This window comes from Lepidochelys olivacea, assembly GCF_965140295.1.
Source record: "Lepidochelys olivacea isolate rLepOli2 genome assembly, chromosome: 15".
Classification (NCBI taxonomy): Eukaryota; Metazoa; Chordata; order Testudines; family Cheloniidae; genus Lepidochelys; species Lepidochelys olivacea.
In genome coordinates this window covers 3,224,783-3,244,285 of record NC_140425.1, presented here as the reverse complement: position 1 = coordinate 3,244,285, position 19,503 = coordinate 3,224,783, and the positions used below count along the sequence as shown (strand labels likewise).

The window sequence follows — 19,503 nt, the reverse complement described above, 5'->3', positions numbered from 1 at the left end:
GGTGCAAGCTCTGGGAGGGAGTTTGAGTGCAGGAGGGGCTCCGGGCTGGGGCAGAGGGTTGGGGTGTAGGAGGGAGTACAGGGTGCTGGCTCTGGGAGGGGTGTCAGGGCTAGGGCTTGGCATGCAGGAGGGGGTTCATGGTGCAGGAGGGTATATGGGGTGTTGGCTCTGGGAGAGGGCTCAGGGCTGGGGTGCAGCCTCCCACCGGGCAGCACTTAACTCCGGCGACTCCTGGTCAGTGGTGCAGCATGGCTAGAGCTGAGGCAGGGTCCCTGCCTACCCTGGCCCCACACTGCTCCTGGAAGGGACCAACACACCCCTGGGCCCCTGGTGGGGCGGGGGGGCACATCGCTCCGCCCGCTTCCCCCTCTACAAGCACCGCCGCCACAGCTCCCTTTTCCCAGCCAATGGGAGCTGGGTGGGTGGTGCTTGCAGGCAGGAGCAGCGCGCAGAGGGAGACCCCTGCCTCGCCGCCCCTGGGGCCGCGCTGGCGGCTGCTGCTGCTTCCAGGAGTGGCGTGGTGCCAGGGTGGGCAGGGACCCTGCCTTAGTGCCGCCCCGCTGCACCACCAGAGATCACGATCGACTGCGAGATCCTCTAGGATCAACCAGTCAATTGCGATCAACTGGTTGGTGTCCACTGGCATAGCTGAGGTCAGCCAGCAGGGAATGGTTTGGGAGAAGACAGAGAGCATTGCTTAGTCTCACATGCATGTGATGTCTGTTGGTGCTCTGATCAGTGGAATGTGGTGAATGGGGATGGGAGGGATGGGGGATAACCTGGGGCCAGGTCCACACTAAAAAGTTAAAAGAAAAGAAGGGCTTGTGGCACCTTAGAGACTAACAAATGTATTTGAACATAAGCTTTCGTGAGCTACAGCTCACTTCATAGGATGCATTCAGTGGAAAATACAGTGGGGAGATTTATATACACAGAGAACATGAAACAATGGGTGTTACCACACACACTGAAACGAGAGTGATCAGGTAAGGTCTATCTGCTACCCAAGATCCATAAACTTGGAAATCCTGGACGCCCCATCATCTCAGGCATTGGCACCCTGACAGCAGGATTGTCTGTCTATGTAGTCTCCCTCCTCAGGCCCTACGCTACCAGCACTCCCAGCTATCTTTGAGACACCACTGACTTCCTGAGGAAACTACAATCCATCAGTGATCTTCCTGAAAACACCATCCTGGCCACTGTGGATTAAGAAACCCTCTACATCAACATTCCACACAAAGATGGACTACAAACCGTCAGAACAGTATCCCCGATAATGTCACGGCAAACCTGGTGGCTGAACTTTGTGACTGTGTCCTCACCCATAACTATTTCATATTTAGGGACAATGTATACCTTCAAATCAGCGGCACTGCTATGGGTACCCGCATGGCCCCACAGTATGCCAACATTTTTATGGCTGACTTAGAACAGCACTTCCTCAGCTCTCCTCCCCTAATGCCCCTACTCGTGCTACATTGATGACATCTTCATCATTTGGACCCATGGAAAAGAAGCCCTTGAGGAATTCCACCATGATTTCAACAATTTTCATCCCACCACCAACCTCAGCCTGGACCAGTCCACACAAGAGATCCACTTCCTGGACACTACAGTGCTAATAAACGATGGTCACATAAACACCACCCTACACTGGAAACCTACTGACCGCTATGTTAGGATATAGATATTCAGGCCTGTCTGTAAAGGCCTGTACTCTAAGAATTTAGGTGTATTCTTATCACTTGGCTAGTGATAGAGGTATAAAAGAAAGAATCAAAACCACTGTCTGCCAGTGTAAGGGCCTTCTCTTACTGTGACAGTCTGAGGCCCTGTGCTTAGGCTCAGGCCTTTGGCTAAGCGACAGAGGCAGTCATAAGCTGGGAAGCGAACGGTCACCTCCTCACATTCCAAACTAGTCACACTGAAAGAAGGTGCTATTGGGCTGTTAGGCACGATCAGGACAGGATTGTATTCCTATCACCTCCAGAGAAAGGGAAGTGCCTAGAAAATGTAAAAGGAAACTTAGTTTGATAGCATCCTGTCTGGCAAGAACTCACTTATCAATAGCTGGGATGTGAAATCCTCACTTCTGTATTGTTTTGTCATTATAGTTCCCACTTTGCTGTTGTTTGTCTGTATAATCTCTGTCTGGTTCTGTGATTGTTCCTGTCTGCTGTATAATTAATTTTGCTGGGTGTAAACTAATTGAGGTGGTGGGATATAATTGGGTACATAATCATGTTACAATATGTTAGGATTGGTTAGTTAAATTTCAGGAAAATGATTGGTTAAGGTATAGCTAAGCAGAACTCAAGTTTTACTATATAATCTGTAGTCAATGAGGAAGTGACTGGGGTGTGGGTGTGGGTGGGGGTGAGCATGGGCATGGGAGATGGGAACAGGGAATGGGGGGTAAGAAAATTGGAATCATGTTTTGCTAAAGGGGGAAATGGGAACAGGAAATGGGAGTAAGGAAGTTGGAATCATGTTTGGCTAAGGGTAGGAATGGGAACAGGGACACAGGTGTAAGGCTCTGTGGTGTCAGAGCTGGGAAGGAGGATACTAAGGAAGGAAACTGGAATCATGCTTGCTGGAAGTTCACCCCAATAAACATCGAATTGTTTGCACCTTTGGACTTTGGGTATTGTTGCTCTCTGTTCATGTGAGAAGGACCAGGGAAGTAAGTGGGTGAAGGAATAAGCCCCCTAACACCTACCTACATGCCTCCAGCCTTCATCCAGACCACACCACACGATCCACTGTCTACAGCCAAGCTCTGCGATACAACCGCATTTGCTCCAACCCCTCAGACAGAGACAAACACCTACAAGATCTCTATCAAGCGTTCTTACAACTACAATACCCACCTGCTGAAGTGAAGAAACAGATTGACAGAGCCAGAAGAGTACCCAGAAGTCACCTACTACAGGACAGGCCCAACAAAGAAAGTAACAGAACGCCACTAGCCATCACCTTCAGCCCCCAACTAAAACTTCTCCAACACATCATCAAGGATCTACAATGTATCCTGAAGGACAACTCATCACTCTCACAGATCTTGGGAGACAGGCCAGTCCTCGCTTACAGACAGCCCCCCAACCTGAACCAAATACTCACCAGCAACCACATACCACACAACAGAACCACTAACCTATCCTTGCAACGAAGCCCGTTGCTAACTGTGTCCACATACTATTCAGGGGACACCACCATAGGGCCTAATCACATCAGCCACACTATCAGAGGCTCGTTCACCTGCACATCTACCAAGGTGATATACGCCATCATGTGCCAGCAATGCCCCTCTGCCACGTACACTGGCCAAACTGGACAGTCTCTATGTAAAAGAATCAATGGACACAAATCAGACGTCACAAATTATAACATTCAAAAACCAAGTCGGAGAACACTTCAATCTCTCTGGTCACACGATTACAGACCTAAAGGTGCAATTCTTCAACAAAAAAAACTTCAAAAACAGACTCCAGCGAGAGACTGCTGAATTGGAATTAATTTGCAAACTGGATACAATTAACTTAGGCTTGAATAGAGACTGGGAGTGGCTGGGTCATTACACAAAGTAAAACTATTCCCCCCTTCCCTGCCTCCGGCCGCTGTTCCTCACACATTCTTGTCAACTGCTGGAAATGTCTACACTTAAACCACCACTGCAGCTGTGCTGCTGTAATGGTACAAGCACAGACATAACCTGAGTCTGGGGATTTTCCAGCTGTAGTGAGACAGTTCAAAGGTAGGTATTTTGGCCAGCGAGGCAAGCAACAATTTCGTTTGACAGCCTGTGATGCTGGCAGATCAGGTGCCAACTAAGGCCAAGATCCCCACGCTTCAATACTGACCAATACATAGCTGGACTCACTTATAACATCTGTATCCCAGATTGGAAGGTAATATTTGAGCATTTGCACTGTAAGCCTTGATAACTGTGTAAGTCACCAGACAGGAGAGATGTAGTTGTAGCCATGTCAGTCCCAGGATATTAGAGAGACATGGTGGGTGACGTAATACCTTATATTGGACCACTTCTTACTCACCTTGTCTCAGACAGAAGAGAGACACTGATTAGTGTGAAATGCTGGTCTGCAAGAGAGGGTGGTCTGTCCTGCCCCGCAAGGAAGGCCCACTGACACCAGGCAGATCAGAGGCGAATGTTAAACCAGAACCAACAACTTTGCTGTTTACTCTCCACCCTTCCCGCTTCAGGAAGATGAGTCTCGCAAGTAAATTCCTCCCACCAGCTGAGTTCATCGCTGGAAGCAGCAGCTCAAAGCAGACGGGGGAAGGGAATAAAACCCCCTAACTTCTGCTGCTGTGACTTGAGGAGAGGGCAGGGGGCAGGCAAGGATTACTAGGCATCAGCAAAAGAACCACAATGCCCAGCATGGGTCAGCCCTAAAGAACGCAGAGATCTTGCTTATTATAGAAGCTTCTACTACTTTTTGAAACTTAAGATTGGAACTAATTTGTGTGCACCTGTGTTTGTGTGCACCTATGTTCCCCTGCTTGAAACCTTTTAAATAACTCTCATGTTTCCTTTTTTCTTAAATCCGTATATAGTTTATTATAGGATGGACTATGAGTGTTGTCTTTGGTGTGAGATCTAAGATGCAATTGACCTGAGGTAAGCAATTGGTCCTTTGGGACTGGGAGCAGCCTAAGGCCAGGTCAATACTACAGACCTATAGCATTATAACTAGGTCGTTCAGGGGTGTGAAATATCCACAGTCTGCGTGACATACTTATACTGACCTAAACCCACCCACCACCACCACCACCACCACGTAGACAGCGCTATGTCAAATGGAAGAGCTTCTCCCATCAACATAGCTACCGCTTCTCGGGGAGGTGGATTAACTATGACAACGGGAGACGCTCTCCCATTGGTGTAGGAGCATCTTCACTTAAGTGCTGCAGCTGCACTGATGCAGCATTTTAAGTGTGGACCTGCCCTACATATTGCTGTGATACTTGGTGCAAGGGACCATCTATCACAAAGGTAGTCTTACCTGGCAGCAAGGGGACTGTCTGTGACTTTATGTTTAGGCTGTTATAGAGCCTGAGGAGTTTACATCTGATAACTGGTTGGTGAAATTGAAGTGTAGAACTCAGCCAATTTGGAGTTTGTGCCCTGGTTCTTAACAGTCTGCCCTGAGGTTGGTCCTCACTCTCTTGAGTATAAAGAGCAGATTGTTATATGCAGGACAGCTTGACACAGCCAAGCCAGAGTAGGATTTGTAGTAAAAGAAGCTATAAATTTGATTACTTGCTGCTGCAAATCCCAGTCTGATTGGACTTAAGGAGGGAACTGACTTTCCTCCAATAAAAGATATTAGCATACCCACCTTTCCTCCAAGACTTTGTTACAGTCTTGGAGCTGCAAACTTAGCTGATGCTGCCACAGCCAGACGGTTTAATTTACAAATCGATCGTTCATTCCCCAGCTATGTATAGATCTAAAGACAGGTCCACACACAGGCTTGGTTGATTTAAAAGAAATGTTTGAATAATGCCTTGAACGCATCGATCCACTCTGTTGGGCTTTTGAGGCGAAAATCCCCAACAACCTGAATCAACGGAGGGCAATACCAAAAGCACTGGGTTGAACAAACAAAGTACATGACACAGCACTGCATGCTAAGCAATGTGAGAAACAGAGGCAGGAACTCCTAGTGGAGGAACTAGATTACTGAGATTGTGTTATCGGAGCTAGATTTCAAACCAGATGGACATTATTGATATTTGTACTTGAATTTGAAACAAATTTTACCTAGCCTCATTTCTGACTCACAGAGCTCAGACTGGTGACAGTAGTGGCCTTGCAATTTATGGAGAAAAGAAAACAAAACATAGAAGTCCAAACCATAGTCAGATGTTAAAAGCAGTATGGCGCGGTAGTGTTAAACGGTACAAGCTGAATAGAGAAAAAGGCCACAGCACGATTTCATTTTAATTTCCTAGCGAGAATGAGATCACAGCCCAAAAATTGGGACAATGATGTTTTCTTGTTAAAACCAACTAAATCTCTAGCCTTAGCTGCTTGTGGACAAGTGATCAGGAAAATAACTTTACCAGTTGGCCTCAGACATACAAATATACTGTCAAAGGACTGCAATGGGATTTTCTTAATCAAATTTGTTGCTGTAAGTCCATGGACTTTTATCCCACCCTGTCCAAAAGAACTGATTATAGCTGTGATACGCACCTCCTGCCTTTTTGTACCCGGGACATGTCCACTGAGTCCCTGCTGAATATATCAAACTCATCGTCCTGGAAGATGTTGTATCGAGAAGTAACCAGAGGGGTTGGTTCTGTCTTCACCTGCCTGTCAGAAAGGAGACACAACAGAAACCGCTAAGATAAAGCTAAGAAGGGCCACATTCTCTCAGTCGATGTGCATTCTTGCCATGATTTCCATTACTCCATCAATCCCTTAACCATACATAGCAGCACAAAGTACAAAACTGAACGGCATCAGATTGCAATAGCTCCAGTCATTTTCTGTTTCACAGCCCCAGTGTAACATCCAATACTATGTTGGTCTAGAATAGAAGTCTCAAACCATGTGGCTGATCTCCATGGGGAGGCTCAAACCCATTTAGGAGAAAGCAAAGGGAGAAAATCCTTCTTTTAAGAATGTACAAAGCTGGAGTATTCAATACTGAAGCATGCTTATGCTCAGCAAAGTGACTTGGTAAAGTCAACACTGTATGTATGTATTGGGCTACACTTTGGAGGAGATCCCAATAATTTGTTAAGGATGGTTTCAGAAGGTAGGTCTCCCTATGGTTCCATATTCATTCTGTCTCAAATATTTCCAGATTAAATTTGTTCAATTTACAAGTCAAAAGAGGATTATCTTTACATTTATTTTTTCTGGTGCTGTATACTCAGCCTGGAATCTGAAAAAACTCAGCTGCGCTCTGTTCTAAGATCACCAGGAATTACAATTCTGCCTTTGCCGCTTAGCTGACAATTTTGTTGATGATGCATGAGACAAAACAGAATCCACCCAGTCTCCCGTAACCGTGTTAGCTCTGCAGTGCTAATAGAAATACAAAGTAGTTTGTGCCAGAAAAGTCAGCAGATCTGATTAAAAGAGAATAAAAAGCAAGGTGTTATGTACAAAACCACCATTTTATATAATCACTGTTCTGATAAGGGTTGCATTTTTTTTTAAACTGCATCACTGCTGAATGACCTACCAGACCCAGTCAGCTAATGCCTTTCTGGAGCATGACTGGGCATAGCGTACCATTCACATCCTGAACCACGGCTGGAAACTGTACATGCATATTCTATAGCTGCAAAGGCAGCTAAAACCAAGCGGGTTCCCTTGCTGAGGATGATTCCTAAGCCCCCACATGCAACATCCAGAAGGCAGCAGAGGCTAGGCAGCTCTGTGGACTCTGATAAAAGTGGATTTGAATTGTAATTTCTCCTTGGTTAAAATTCAATTTCTGCACAGAGAACAATTCTAGTACCTTACAATTTAACTACTCTGCCCTGCAAGGTGAATTCCACTTGAATTAGTTTCTTTGAAGATACTCCCTTCGTGCAGGACTGGTGGGATTTTACTCATGAAGGACCATACTATGGCCATCTGCAGCCGATCAGTAACGTTTGCAGGTAATGGATTGGGGGTTTGCTGTATAGAAGAGTGGCAGCACTATTGCCTAGTACAGGGCTAAGCTATTGTCTCCCACCACGTGATTTTGACAGGTCTCATTTTAGTGTCCAGTGGACAATCCTGTGTGTCTCTTCACAACACACGACCCAGCCTCTGTTGTACAACAACTCAGGGTGGAAAAACCTCTGGCCTCTGCAGGGAAACCGGGGAAGAGGCAGGACAGAACTGGGCGGCTAGCACTGCAGCTACCTGCCGAGGGAAACATCCGCTCATTCCTTTTCCCAGGCACAGGGTGGTTAGTAACCATCACGCAGAACAGTCCCTTTAACAACCCACAACTGGAAATAAAACAGCACCAAACATACTAAAACCTCATGCCCACCTTGGCATTGTTCGCTCCAGTTTGTCCAGGGATGGTACCAGCCTATCCTCCAGGATGTTGTGGATCACCTGCTCTACACTGTAGCTGTGCTCCTCCAGGCAGGCCAATATGAAGCCTTCCCCTAGGTCAGGCAGCAGATCTTTCACTTGAGAAATCAAAGAATCCAACTCCACCCCTGAGACCTTGGCAGCGGGTGCTGCAGTTGCTCCAGCACACTGTACATACCAAACATAAGGGGTGGAATTACTGAAAAGGGATCACAATACAGAGAGGCCATGTGTGCATGGAAACCGGGAAGGAGAGCAGTTAGGGTTATGAGAATAGAATCCAAATGGGGCCCTAGGCAGAGTCCATCAAGTACAAAATTAGGTATCAGAGTAACAGCCGTGTTAGTCTGTATTCGCAAAAAGAAAAGGAGTACTTGTGGCACCTTAGAGACTAACCAATTTATTTGAGCATGAGCTTTCGTGAGCTACAGCTCACTTCATCGGATGCATACTGTGCATCCAAATAAATTGGTTAGTCTCTAAGGTGCCACAAGTACTCCTTTTATTTTTGAGAATTAGGTATGCTGCTCTTTGAATCAGAGAGAGCTGGGATATTTTACAGCATCTTTTCCTCAAATAATATTAACAGGTATATGATGCATTATAGCTTCAAAATGCTTTACAAGCAACTCAAGGGCTCAGATATGTCAGTGATGGGAGCTGTATGAGTACTAGGTGGATTACGTTGATAGGAAACCCAAGACAAAAGGAATTAAGCAATCTGTCCAAGGCCAGTGGCAGAGCCAAAAGTAGAACCCAGTTTGTCTCATTACCGAGCTTATTCACCATGCTGCATTGAACAGGTGGGAGCAATTCAGTTTTGATTCGTCCATTTGGATTTGGAATACAGCCATTGCCCAAGAGCCAAGAAACAAACAAGACTCCTCGCCCCACCAAGGCACAATCAGTTAAGTAGAGACGGTGGGGGAGAACCATTACCCTTCCTGTCCACGCAGCTCCATACTCACATCATACTCCAAGTGGTATGCACCATCAAGCCCTTCTGAGTCCTTAGGAGCATTTTCCACCATCGCTGAAGCTCCATCAGGTACCATTGGTGGAGGTGGGCTTTTAATGACTGGTGTTTTTCTCCTCTCCACACCTTCCCAGGCACTTTCCACTGCTTGGAGGATATATGCTGTCCGGGTGTCATCCCTACAAGACTGCATTAAGGGCATTTCTCTGTGCTCTAGTCCAGATGCACCTGTTCAGACACCACATGTGAGTAGTTATGTGCTCTTTGAAGACTCCAAATCTGTGCCTACACTAGGCTTTTTCTAACAGCTTCCCCACCATTGCTGGCACGGGTGCAGCTTAATCAGAGGTAGCAAGTGTGAGTGCGCCAATGTAGACAGGGCTAACAACATCCACCAGATTTTTAAAACACAGTGCAGTGTCCACCAGCAGAGAGAAAAGGATACAAGGCAGAGGATGCCTGCTGAAGCAGACTCACATCGTCTGCCACAGGAAACAGCTCATCATAGTCACGAAGAAACCTGAAAACACAAAAGCAAGTATATCAATCAAACTGAGGAGTGAATGAACTGCAGGGCTCCCTTGCTGCAAACCCTAACGCACTGCTGTAACCTCATCAGCACGCAGTCATGAACCCCACGACCTTGCAGACACTTCATCTCACACCCAGAAACAAACTCCAGAGTCTATCGCCAGGCCTAGTTTTGCATTCCATCATAATCCAGTCAACCTCCCCGCACCGCAATAGCCAATTATAACCCTCAACATGATGCTGTGACCCTCCAATGACCCAATGCCCAGTTAGAGAGGAGCACAATTTTGTGATTAAAACACCTGACCTGGGGGAGTTAGGAAATCTGGGTTGGATTCCCATCTCTGCCACTGACTCATTGTGTGTCCTTGGACAAGTCATTTAAATTTATGGTTCGGTTTCCCCATCTGTAGACTGGGGATAAATAATTGTCTGACAAGGTAGCTGACAAGGCAGCTATGATGGTTAATTCACTAACATACATACAAGGATCTGAAGAAGTGGGATCTGAAGAAAGATCTGTTGCATCTGAAGAAGTGGGGTTTTTACCCACGAAAGCTTATGCTCAAATAAATCTGTTAGTCTTTAAGGTGCCACCCGACTCCTTGTTGCTGACACAGCTCCCCCCGATACTTAACATGCATACAGCACTTTGAGAGCCCACAGCAAGAGGTGCTGGAGAAGTGCAAAGCATTATAACAGCCTCTGGCACCACACAGCATCCGATGCAACACTACAATAAAGATTGTTCTAATTCTCTCTTACAGAACGTTTCCTAGCTAGACTGAAAGATTTCTAATTCCCACATGCATCAAAGTCCCTCATATACCAATGTCTTCCGCACTTTTAGTCCTGGGAACAGATATGGGAGGACAGTTATTCCTCCTTTGGGTCCCATTCTTTTGGATTTACCTCCTCTCCTGAAGCACTGAGGTGAAGATCTGCAGAAACTCTTCAATAAAGGGCTGAATATTCTCATAGCTGTAAGAGAGGACGCCATGGAACAGTGAGAAATTGAATTTCGAGCTGTACTTTTGAGAACATCACATTCCTCCTTCTGAACCTCCGTGACCTGCCTTGCTAGCCATGTTTGCCACATCTGAGGACCACGCTTACACCACAGCAAATCCCACTTGTTCAACAGATTTCATTCCAGTGGGATTTTTTGAGACTTTTTGTTTTAAAAAGCAGCAAATCATGAAACTGACCCAGCCTTCTCATGAGGCTTCAGTGACCATTTCAGCAAGCTGAACTTGGTCTTAAGGAAATAGGACTTTTGATAGGATTGCAACCATACTGCAAGGCAAGTGAGATTGCAGTGTGTGGCCCTAAAAGAAGTGAAAACGGAGTGGGGAGCGGAGGGGAGGGGCAGGTACTTATATTCCTAAATACATTGAGATTCCTGCAAGACTGACCCTTCCATATAAGGTTATGGCACAGAACCTCCCAGACAATGTGTGATCTCTCTTTTGCTCACCTGTGTGAGGGCATATGCCAAACAAAGCCCACTTTATTGTACAGTCTCAAACGCCACTTGGTGCCGGTGCCTTGAGCATCACCACAGAGCCAAACGGATGTGACGGCTGAAAGCCGCCCTTCCCAGAATGCTCCTGCCAGTGTATTGGTGCCATACAGACACCCCTCTAGAAGCAGGATGTGTCACCTGCACAATAACCCCAGCTCCTGACAGCCCAGACTACCCAGCTCTGTAATTTGCTGCTGTTGCTGCCATCTACCTAAGGCAGTGTGGGTCGGGACCCCAAAGTGGGTTGCGACCCCATTTTAATGGGGTCACCAAGGCTGGCTTAGACTTGCTGGGGCCTGGGGCCAAAGCCAAAGCCCAAGGACTTCAGCCCTGGGCAGCGAGGCTCAGGTTGGACTTTGGCTTTGGTCCCCCCACCTAAGGAGGTGGGGCTGGGGCTTTGGCCCTCCCACCTGAGGCAGCAGCACTCAGGCGGGCTCAGGCTTCGGTCCCCCCTCCTGGGGTCGCGTAGTAATTTTTATTGTCAGAAGGGGGTCCCGGTGCAATGAAGTTTGAGAACCCCTGAATTCTAAGGTATTAATATGGCCCCCAACCATTACCACAGTACTGTGCCTGAGCACTCACAGTCTTCAACGCACTTATCCTCTGAGGAAAGGCAGGACTGTTATCCCTGTTCTGCAGATGGGAACTGAGGCACAGAGAGGCTAAGTGACTTGCCCAGGGTCACACAGGGAACTGAACCCAGCTCCACCTCAACCACCGGAATGTCGTCTCCTTGAACAGATTGTATTGATGATAATTTGGGGTCAGTATTCAAGTATCAGAGGAGCTGCAGTGACATCAACAGCTCGGTGCAGGTTGTCTACAAACATTCATTCCAACAGCGTAGAGGCAGCATGGTCCAGCGGAAAGGGCACTGACCTAAAAGTCCCAGGGTCTGGATCCTTCTCGTGACTCAGCACACATGGCCCTAAGTAAGCCACTTCACCTCTCTGTACCTCAATTGCCCCTTCTGTTAAATGAGGATACTCACCCCCCCTTTCAGAGGGGTAGCCGTGTTAGTCGGTATCGGCAAAAAAAAAAAAAAAAAAACAGGAGTACTTGTGGCACCTTAGAGACTAACGAATTTATTAGGGCATAAGCTTTTGTGGGCTAAAACCTACTTCATTGGATGCATGCTGTGGAAAATACAGTAGGAAGATATTATACACAGAGAACATGAAACAATGGGTGTGGCCATACCAACTGTAGCGAGACTAATCAATTAAGGTGGGCTATTATCAGCAGGAGAAAAAAAAAACTTTTGTAGCCATAATTAGGATGGCCCATTTCAAACAGTTGACAAGAAGGTGTGAGTAACAGTAGGGGAAAATTAGCATGGGGAAATAGTTTTTACTTTGGGTAATGACCCATCCACTCCCAGTCTTTATTCAAGTCTAATTTAACCGTGTCCAGTTTGCAAATTAATTCCAATTCTGCAGTTTCTCGTTGGAGTCTGTTTTGGAAGGTTTTTTGTTGGAGAATTGCGACTTTCAGGTCTGAAATTGAGTGACCAAGGAGGTTGAAGTGTTCTCCAACTGGTTTTTGAATGTCTGATTTGTGTCCCTTTATTCTTTTGCGTAGAGACTGTCTGGTTTGGCCAATGTATATGGCACAGGGGCATTGCTGGCACATGTTGGCATATATCACATTGGTAGATGTGCAGGTGAATAAGCCTCTTATGGTGTGGCTGATGTGATTAGGTCCTATGATGGTGTTCCTTGAATAGATATGTGGACACAGTTGGCAACGAGCTTCCTTGCAAGGATAGGTTCCTGGGTTAGTGTTTTTGTTGTGTGGTTGCTGGTGAGTATTTGTTTCAGATTAGGGGGCTGTTTGTAAGCGAGGACTGGCCTGTCTCCCAAGATCTGTGAGAGTGAGGGATCGTCCTTCAGGATACGTTGTAGATCCTTGATGATGTGCTGGAGAGGTTTTAGTTGGGGGCAAAAGGTGACGGCTAGTGGCATTCTGTTACTTTCTTTGTTGGGCCTGTCCTGGAGTAGGTGACTTCTGGGTATTCTTCTGGCTCTGTCAATCTGTTTCTTCACTTCAGCAGGTGGGTACTGTAGTTTTAAGAATGCTTGATAGAGATCTTGTAGGTGTTTGTCTCTGTCTGAGGGGTTGGAGCAAATGCGGTTGTATCTTAGGGCTTGGCTGTAGACAATTGATCGTGTGGTGTGGTCTGCATGAAAGCTGGAGGCATGTAGGTAAGTATAGCAGTCTGTAGGTTTCCGGTATAGGGTGGTGTTTATGCGACCATCGCTTATTAGCACCAGGAAGTGGATCTCTTGTGTCCAGGAAGTGGATCTCTTGTGTGGACTGGGCCAGGCTGAGGTTGATGGTGGGATGGAAATTGTTGAAATCATGGTGGAATTCCTCAAGGGCTTCTTTTCCATGGGTCCAGATGATGAAGATGTCATCAATGTAGCGCAAGTAGGGGCATTAGGGGACAAGAGCTGAGGAAGCGTTGTTCTAAGTCAGCCATAAAAATGTTGGCATGCTGTGGGGCCATGCGGGTACCCATAGCAGTATACATTGTCGCCTGAAGGTATACATTGTCCCCAAGCATGAAATAGTTGTGAGTGAGGACAAAGTCACAAAGTTCAGACACCAGGTTTGCCGTGACATTATCGGGGATACTGTTCCTGACGGCTTGTAGTCCATCTTTGTGTGGAATGTTGGTGTAGAGGGCTTCTACATCCATAGTGGCCAGGATGGAGTTTTCTGGAAGATCACCGATGGATTGTAGTTTCCTCAGGAAGTCAGTGGTGTCTCGAAGATAGCTGGGAGTGCTGGTAGCACAGGGTCTGAGGAGGGAGACTACATAGACAGACAATCCTGCTGTTAGGGTGCCAATGCCTGAGATGATGGGGCGTCCAGGATTTCCAGGTCGGGGTTCTAGGGGTGTGTCTGTGCAGATTGTTCCTGTGCTTTTTCAGGGAGTTTCTTGAGCAAATGGTGTAGTTTCTTTTGGTAACCCTCAGTGGGATCAGAGGGTAATGGCCTGTAGAATTGTGGTGTTGGAGAGCTGCCTAGCAGCCTCTTGTTCATATTCCGACCTATTCATGATGACGACAGCACCTTCTTTGTCAGCTTTTTTGATTACGATGTCAAAGTTGTTCCCGAGGCTGTAGATGACATTGTGTTCTGCATGGCTGAGGTTATGGGGCAAGTGATGCTGCTTTTCCACAATTTCAGCATGTGCACATTGGCGGAAGTACTCTATGTAGAAGTCCAGTCTGTTGTTTTGACCTTCAGGAGGAGTCCACACAGAATCCTTCTTTTTGTAGTGTTGGTAGGAAGGTTTCTGTGGATTACTGTGCTGTTCAGAGGTGTGTTGGAAATATTCCTTGAGCCGGAGACATCAAAAATAGGATTCCAGGTCACCACAGAACTGTATCATGTTCGTGGGGCAGAAGGACAGGCCCCAAGATAGGACAGACTCTTCTGCCGGGCTAAGAGTATAGCTGGATAGATTAACAATATTGTTGGGTGAGTTAAGGGAACCACTTGTTGTGGCCCCTTTTGGCATATAGTAGTTTAGATAGTTTAGTGTCCTTTTTCCTTTGTAGAGAAGCAATGTGTGTGCTGTAAATGGCTTGTCTAGTTTTTGTAAAGTCCAATCACGAGGAACTTTGTGTGGAAGGTTGGCTTTTTATGAGATTATGCAATTTTGAGAGCTCATTCTTAATCTTTCCCTATTTGCTGTATGGGATGTTGATAGGTGGTTCCGCAGTTTCTTTGAGAGTGTGTGGCACAATCTCTCAGCATACTCTGTGTGGTATGTAGATTGTAAAGGATTTTTTACCTTCAGTCCTTTTGGTATGATGTCCATCTGGTTGTATTTGGAAAGGAATACAACAAAAATACTAACCCAGGAACCTATCCATGTGACAAAGCCTGTTGCCAACTCTGTCCACATATCTATTCAAGGGACATGATCATAAGACCTAATCACATCAGCCACACCATAAGAAGCTCTTTCACCTGCACATCTACCAATGTGATATATGCCATCCTGTGCCAGCAATGCCCCTCTGCATTGTACATTGGCCGAACCGGGCAATCTCTATGCAAAAGAATAAATGGACACAAGTCAGACGTCAAGAATTATAACATTCAAAAACCAGTCGGAGAACACTTCAACCTCCGTGGTCACTCAATTTCAGACCTGAAAGTCGCAATTCTCCAACAAAAAAACCTTCCAAAACAGACTCCAACGAGAAACTGCAGCACTGGAATTAATTTGCAATCTGGACAAGGTTAAATTAGGCTTGAATAAAGACTGGGAATGGATGGGTCATTACACAAAGTAAAAACTATTTCCCCATGCTATTTTCCCCCTACTGTTACTCACACCTTCTTGTCAACTAGTTTGAAATGGGCCATCCTGATAATGACTATAAAAGTTTTTTTTCTTCTGCTCATTGCCCACCTTAACTGATTAGTCTCGTTACAGTGCGTATGGCAACACCCATTGCTTCATGTTCTCTGTGTATATATATCTTCCTACTGTATTTTTCACTGCATGCATCCGATGAAGTGGGTTTTAGCCCACGAAAGCTTATGCCCACATAAATTTGTTAGTCTCTAAGATGCCACAAGTACTCCTCGTTTTTCACCCCCCTTTGTACAGCACTTGGAGATCTAGGGATGAGGACCATTACACGCTAGCTTTTCACTGGGGTGAAAATGGAATAAGGGCAAAAGCATCCATATCTAGATTTGAAAACATTCTTTTCAATGAGCTACAACACCCTGTGGATTTCTGTGTGTTTCAGGTGTTGCTAAGGCGCTTAGCCCCATGATATCTAAGCACTAGCCTAGAAGTCACAAAATATCCTGTAGCCAACAAGAACATGTCCACTAGGACATGGCCTTATCCCACTCTGGAGGGGTCAAAACAAAGCCCAGTTTGTAAATGCTTTGGATGAGGGACAGTTTCATTCTAGATCTTTGTACAGCACCCAGCACAACAGGGCTCTGATTCCAATGGAGCCTTTGGGCACTACCCCAATATAAATCATAAATAATTCACCAGTAAGGCTGGAAATCTCAGGACTCTTCAACGGAGCAATTAAGTAACGGGGTCACTCCTAAGGATAGCACCCTACCAGTAGACCTGCAGTCTCAGCCACATAGTGCCTGTACCTGCTTTCTAAGATGGGCTGGAGGCAGATCTGGTTAATGAGAATATGAAAGATTTCCACCACCTTCTTCCTGGAATGAGAGAGCCTCCTCCACAAGTCAGCCAGTAAGCTTCAGAGAGAGAAAGAGCGAGAGTGCGAGAGCACGGAGTTAGTCTCAACACAAGAAAAAACCCATCTCTGTGGCTTGGGCCCTGCCCCCTTTGGAGGAGAAGCTGCATTAGCTGAGTCTACATGAACCATTAGACCAGGGTGAGCTGGGGTGTGACTCTACCCCGCACCAGCCTGCCGCACTCTAACTGACCTTGTGCACCCTGCTGACATGTGTTAACAGTCTGTTAGAGCACTTTGAGCTAGTCTTCTTTAAACTCAAAAAAGAACGAGGAGTGCGCGTGGCACCTCAGAGACTAACAAATATATTTAGGCATAAGCTTTTGTGCGCTAAAACCCACTTCATCGGATGCATGCAGTGGAAAATACATATACACAGAGAACATGGAACAATGGGTGTTGCCATACCAACTCTAACAAGACTTATCAATTAAGGTGCCACAAGTACTCCTCGTTCTTTTCGCTATTAATTTATTTGTCTCGTTAGAGTTGCTATCACAACACCCATTTTTTCATGCTCTCTAGGTATATATATCTTCCTACTTTATTTTCCCCTGCATGCATCCGATGAAGTGGGTTTTAGCCCACAAAAGCTTATGCCCAAATAAATTGGTTAGTCTCTAAGGTGGCACAAGAACTCCTCGTTCTAGACTAACACAGCGAGCACTCTGAAATTTGAAACTGGACTAGATCAAAGCACTCTAATGAATTGTTAAACATATCAGCAGGGTTCACACAGACAGACTCCAGCAGGCTAGTATGGGGTAGATTCACACCCCAATTTGCCAGACTGTAAGGCAGAGGTGGGCATACTACAGCCCCTGGGACCGTCCTGCCCGGCCCTTGAGCTCCCAGCCAGGGAGCCAAGCCCCCGGCCACTCCCCTGCTGTCCTCCCTCCCCCGCAGCCTCAGCTCGCTGCACCACCAACACTCTGGCCCATCGCTCCTGCCAGGCAGCGTGGCTGACTCCAGCTGGGCGGTGGGGCTGAGAGCTCCTGCCAGGCAGCGTGGCAGACTCCAGCTGGGCGGCGGGGCTGAGAGCTCCTGCCGGGCAGCGCAGCATGGTAAGGGGTGGAGAGCGGAGGGGTTGGATAAGGGGCAGGGGATCCTGGGGGGCAGTTGGATGGGGCGGAGGTTTGGGGGGGGTGTCAGGGGACAGGGAGTGGGGGGGGGCTGTCAGGGTGTGGGGGTGTGGATGGGGTCGGGGCAGTCAGGGGACAGGGAGCGGGGGGGCTGGATAGAGGGTGAGGTCCCTGGAGGTGGTTAGGGGCAGGGGTGTGGATAGGGGTCGGGGCAGTGAGGGGACAGGGAGCCGGGGGGGGGAGGGGGAGGGTGGATGGGTCAGGAGTTCTGAGGGGGGCAGTCAGGGGGCAGATAAGGGACGGGGGCCAGGCTGTTTGGGGAGGCACAGCCTTCCCTACCAGGCCCTCCATACAGTTTCGCAACTCCAATGTGGTCCTCGGGCCAAAAAAGTTTGCCCAACCCTGCTCTAAGGGGTTCTCAAACTGGGGGTCGTGACCCCTCAGAGGGTCACAAGGTTATTACATGGGGGTTGCGAGCTGTCTGCCTCCACCCCCAAACCTTGCTTCGCCTCCAGCATTTATAATAACGTTAATATAAAAAATGTGCTTTTAATTTATAAGGGGGGGGTCATACTCAGAGACTTCCTGTGTGAAAGGGGTCAGCCATATAAAAGTTTGAGACCCTGATCTAACTGTTCATGTAAACAAGCCCACAGTCTGTCTCTGCTGCAAGGAGCAGACAGAACCATTTCACAATCTGTTTGAATACATATTCTAAACAAAGTTGCTCTATAAACATTTTTTAAGCACTGTTACGCTTGGTTCTCACTAGCTAAGCAAATGGTATTTAAACCACCTTAGCAAGAACTCTGCTTTCAAACACATTGGGGCAAATCTATGAATGGAAGTATACCGGCTCTTTTACATGCTTGCACTTTATTACAGATTTAGGATGCAACTACTTTGGGATAGTGCACTATGCCGAGCCTCTCCCTAGAAAGGAGGGAAGGATTTAATTAAAAATCCCACCAGATGGGAAAGAGGCTTTTTTTGAAGTCAGAAAAGCTTCTTCTTCAGGACTCTTGAGAAGAAGCCAAGAAAGGCAGAGAGAGACTAAGGAGATGGATGTGGAAGGGGAAATAGTGTTTTAATTTAGTGTAGGGGTGGTTCTCTCTGAAAAGAATGAGCAAATCTTCTCTGTACTTTTTACCTCTTATCCTCACATGTCCTCCTCTTAATTGCAGATTCCAGCTCAGGAAACGCGAGTTCATAAAATGAAGCCAGTCTGCAAAAACACGTAATAAAACAAGAACTGTCAACAGATGTTTTTAGAACACTTCATTAAAAAACATATCAAATGGGAATCTTGATATCGATATCTCCAGTCTCTCATTACTAGCAGTTCCAGCGCTGATCCTCAGTTCCTGCTCTGACCTTTGTTTCATTATAGCTTATTCCCAGAAATACAACTAAATAGATGTGAGGCTGGCAAACAGCAGCTCCCTTTGGATCTGTTCAGCACTTATGCTACAGCTGCAGCCGAATGAGATGGTTTCAAAGCATCCTGCTGCTGACTAGGCAAATGGTCTGAGCTACTCTAGAGCATTCTGCACTCACATCTGCAGCCCATGAAGAGTTGACAGACTGATGCACCCAAACTGAACTCCCTTCTTACTTCTGTTAGATCTCCTCTTTCCAATACTGCAGAGATCAGGGGAGCTAGACACAGAGGCTTTGACGGCAGACATGCTTGGTCCCATTTGCAGGGAGAGAGAACACACGCTCCTTTTGGGTCTTGGGAAGGAACAAAGGAACCACTTTGGCCTAGTACCTGGTTCTGAAAGCTAGACAGCCCATACACACCATTTTTACCTAGAGACAAAGCATCATGGGATGCAGATATACTTGCCCTCACCGAGAAACAACTGGGTTTGCTTCATGATTTGCTAGGGGTTTACAACTGATGGTTTATAGTTCTTTGTACAGAGGCTAAGACTGCAAAATGGTGTGTAGAGGATACACACACACTGCTCATAACTGGTCTCATATCAAGATGTTAACATGCCTCAAGGACACCAGTTTAACAACATAGCAGAAACCAGTTCATACTTCTA

General features: G+C 46.7%; 1 protein-coding gene across 8 annotated transcripts in view; it reads right to left on the bottom strand.

The window, feature by feature from the left end:
- The window catches only part of ASCC2 (activating signal cointegrator 1 complex subunit 2), a 48,582-nt gene that overhangs the window by 9,841 nt on the left and 19,238 nt on the right, over positions 1 to 19,503 (bottom strand). For all 8 annotated transcript variants that reach the window (XM_084648860.1, XM_084648865.1, XM_084648859.1 and 5 more), the window contains 7 exons: positions 18,600 to 18,674; positions 16,261 to 16,368; positions 10,500 to 10,568; positions 9,502 to 9,576; positions 9,049 to 9,235; positions 8,034 to 8,248; positions 6,227 to 6,346 (listed from right to left, as the gene is read on the bottom strand). In XM_084648860.1, coding sequence (XP_084504986.1) covers positions 6,227 to 6,346; positions 8,034 to 8,248; positions 9,049 to 9,235; positions 9,502 to 9,576; positions 10,500 to 10,568; positions 16,261 to 16,368; positions 18,600 to 18,674 — 849 coding nt within the window. The remainder of the gene's footprint in view (positions 1 to 6,226; positions 6,347 to 8,033; positions 8,249 to 9,048; positions 9,236 to 9,501; positions 9,577 to 10,499; positions 10,569 to 16,260; positions 16,369 to 18,599; positions 18,675 to 19,503) is intronic.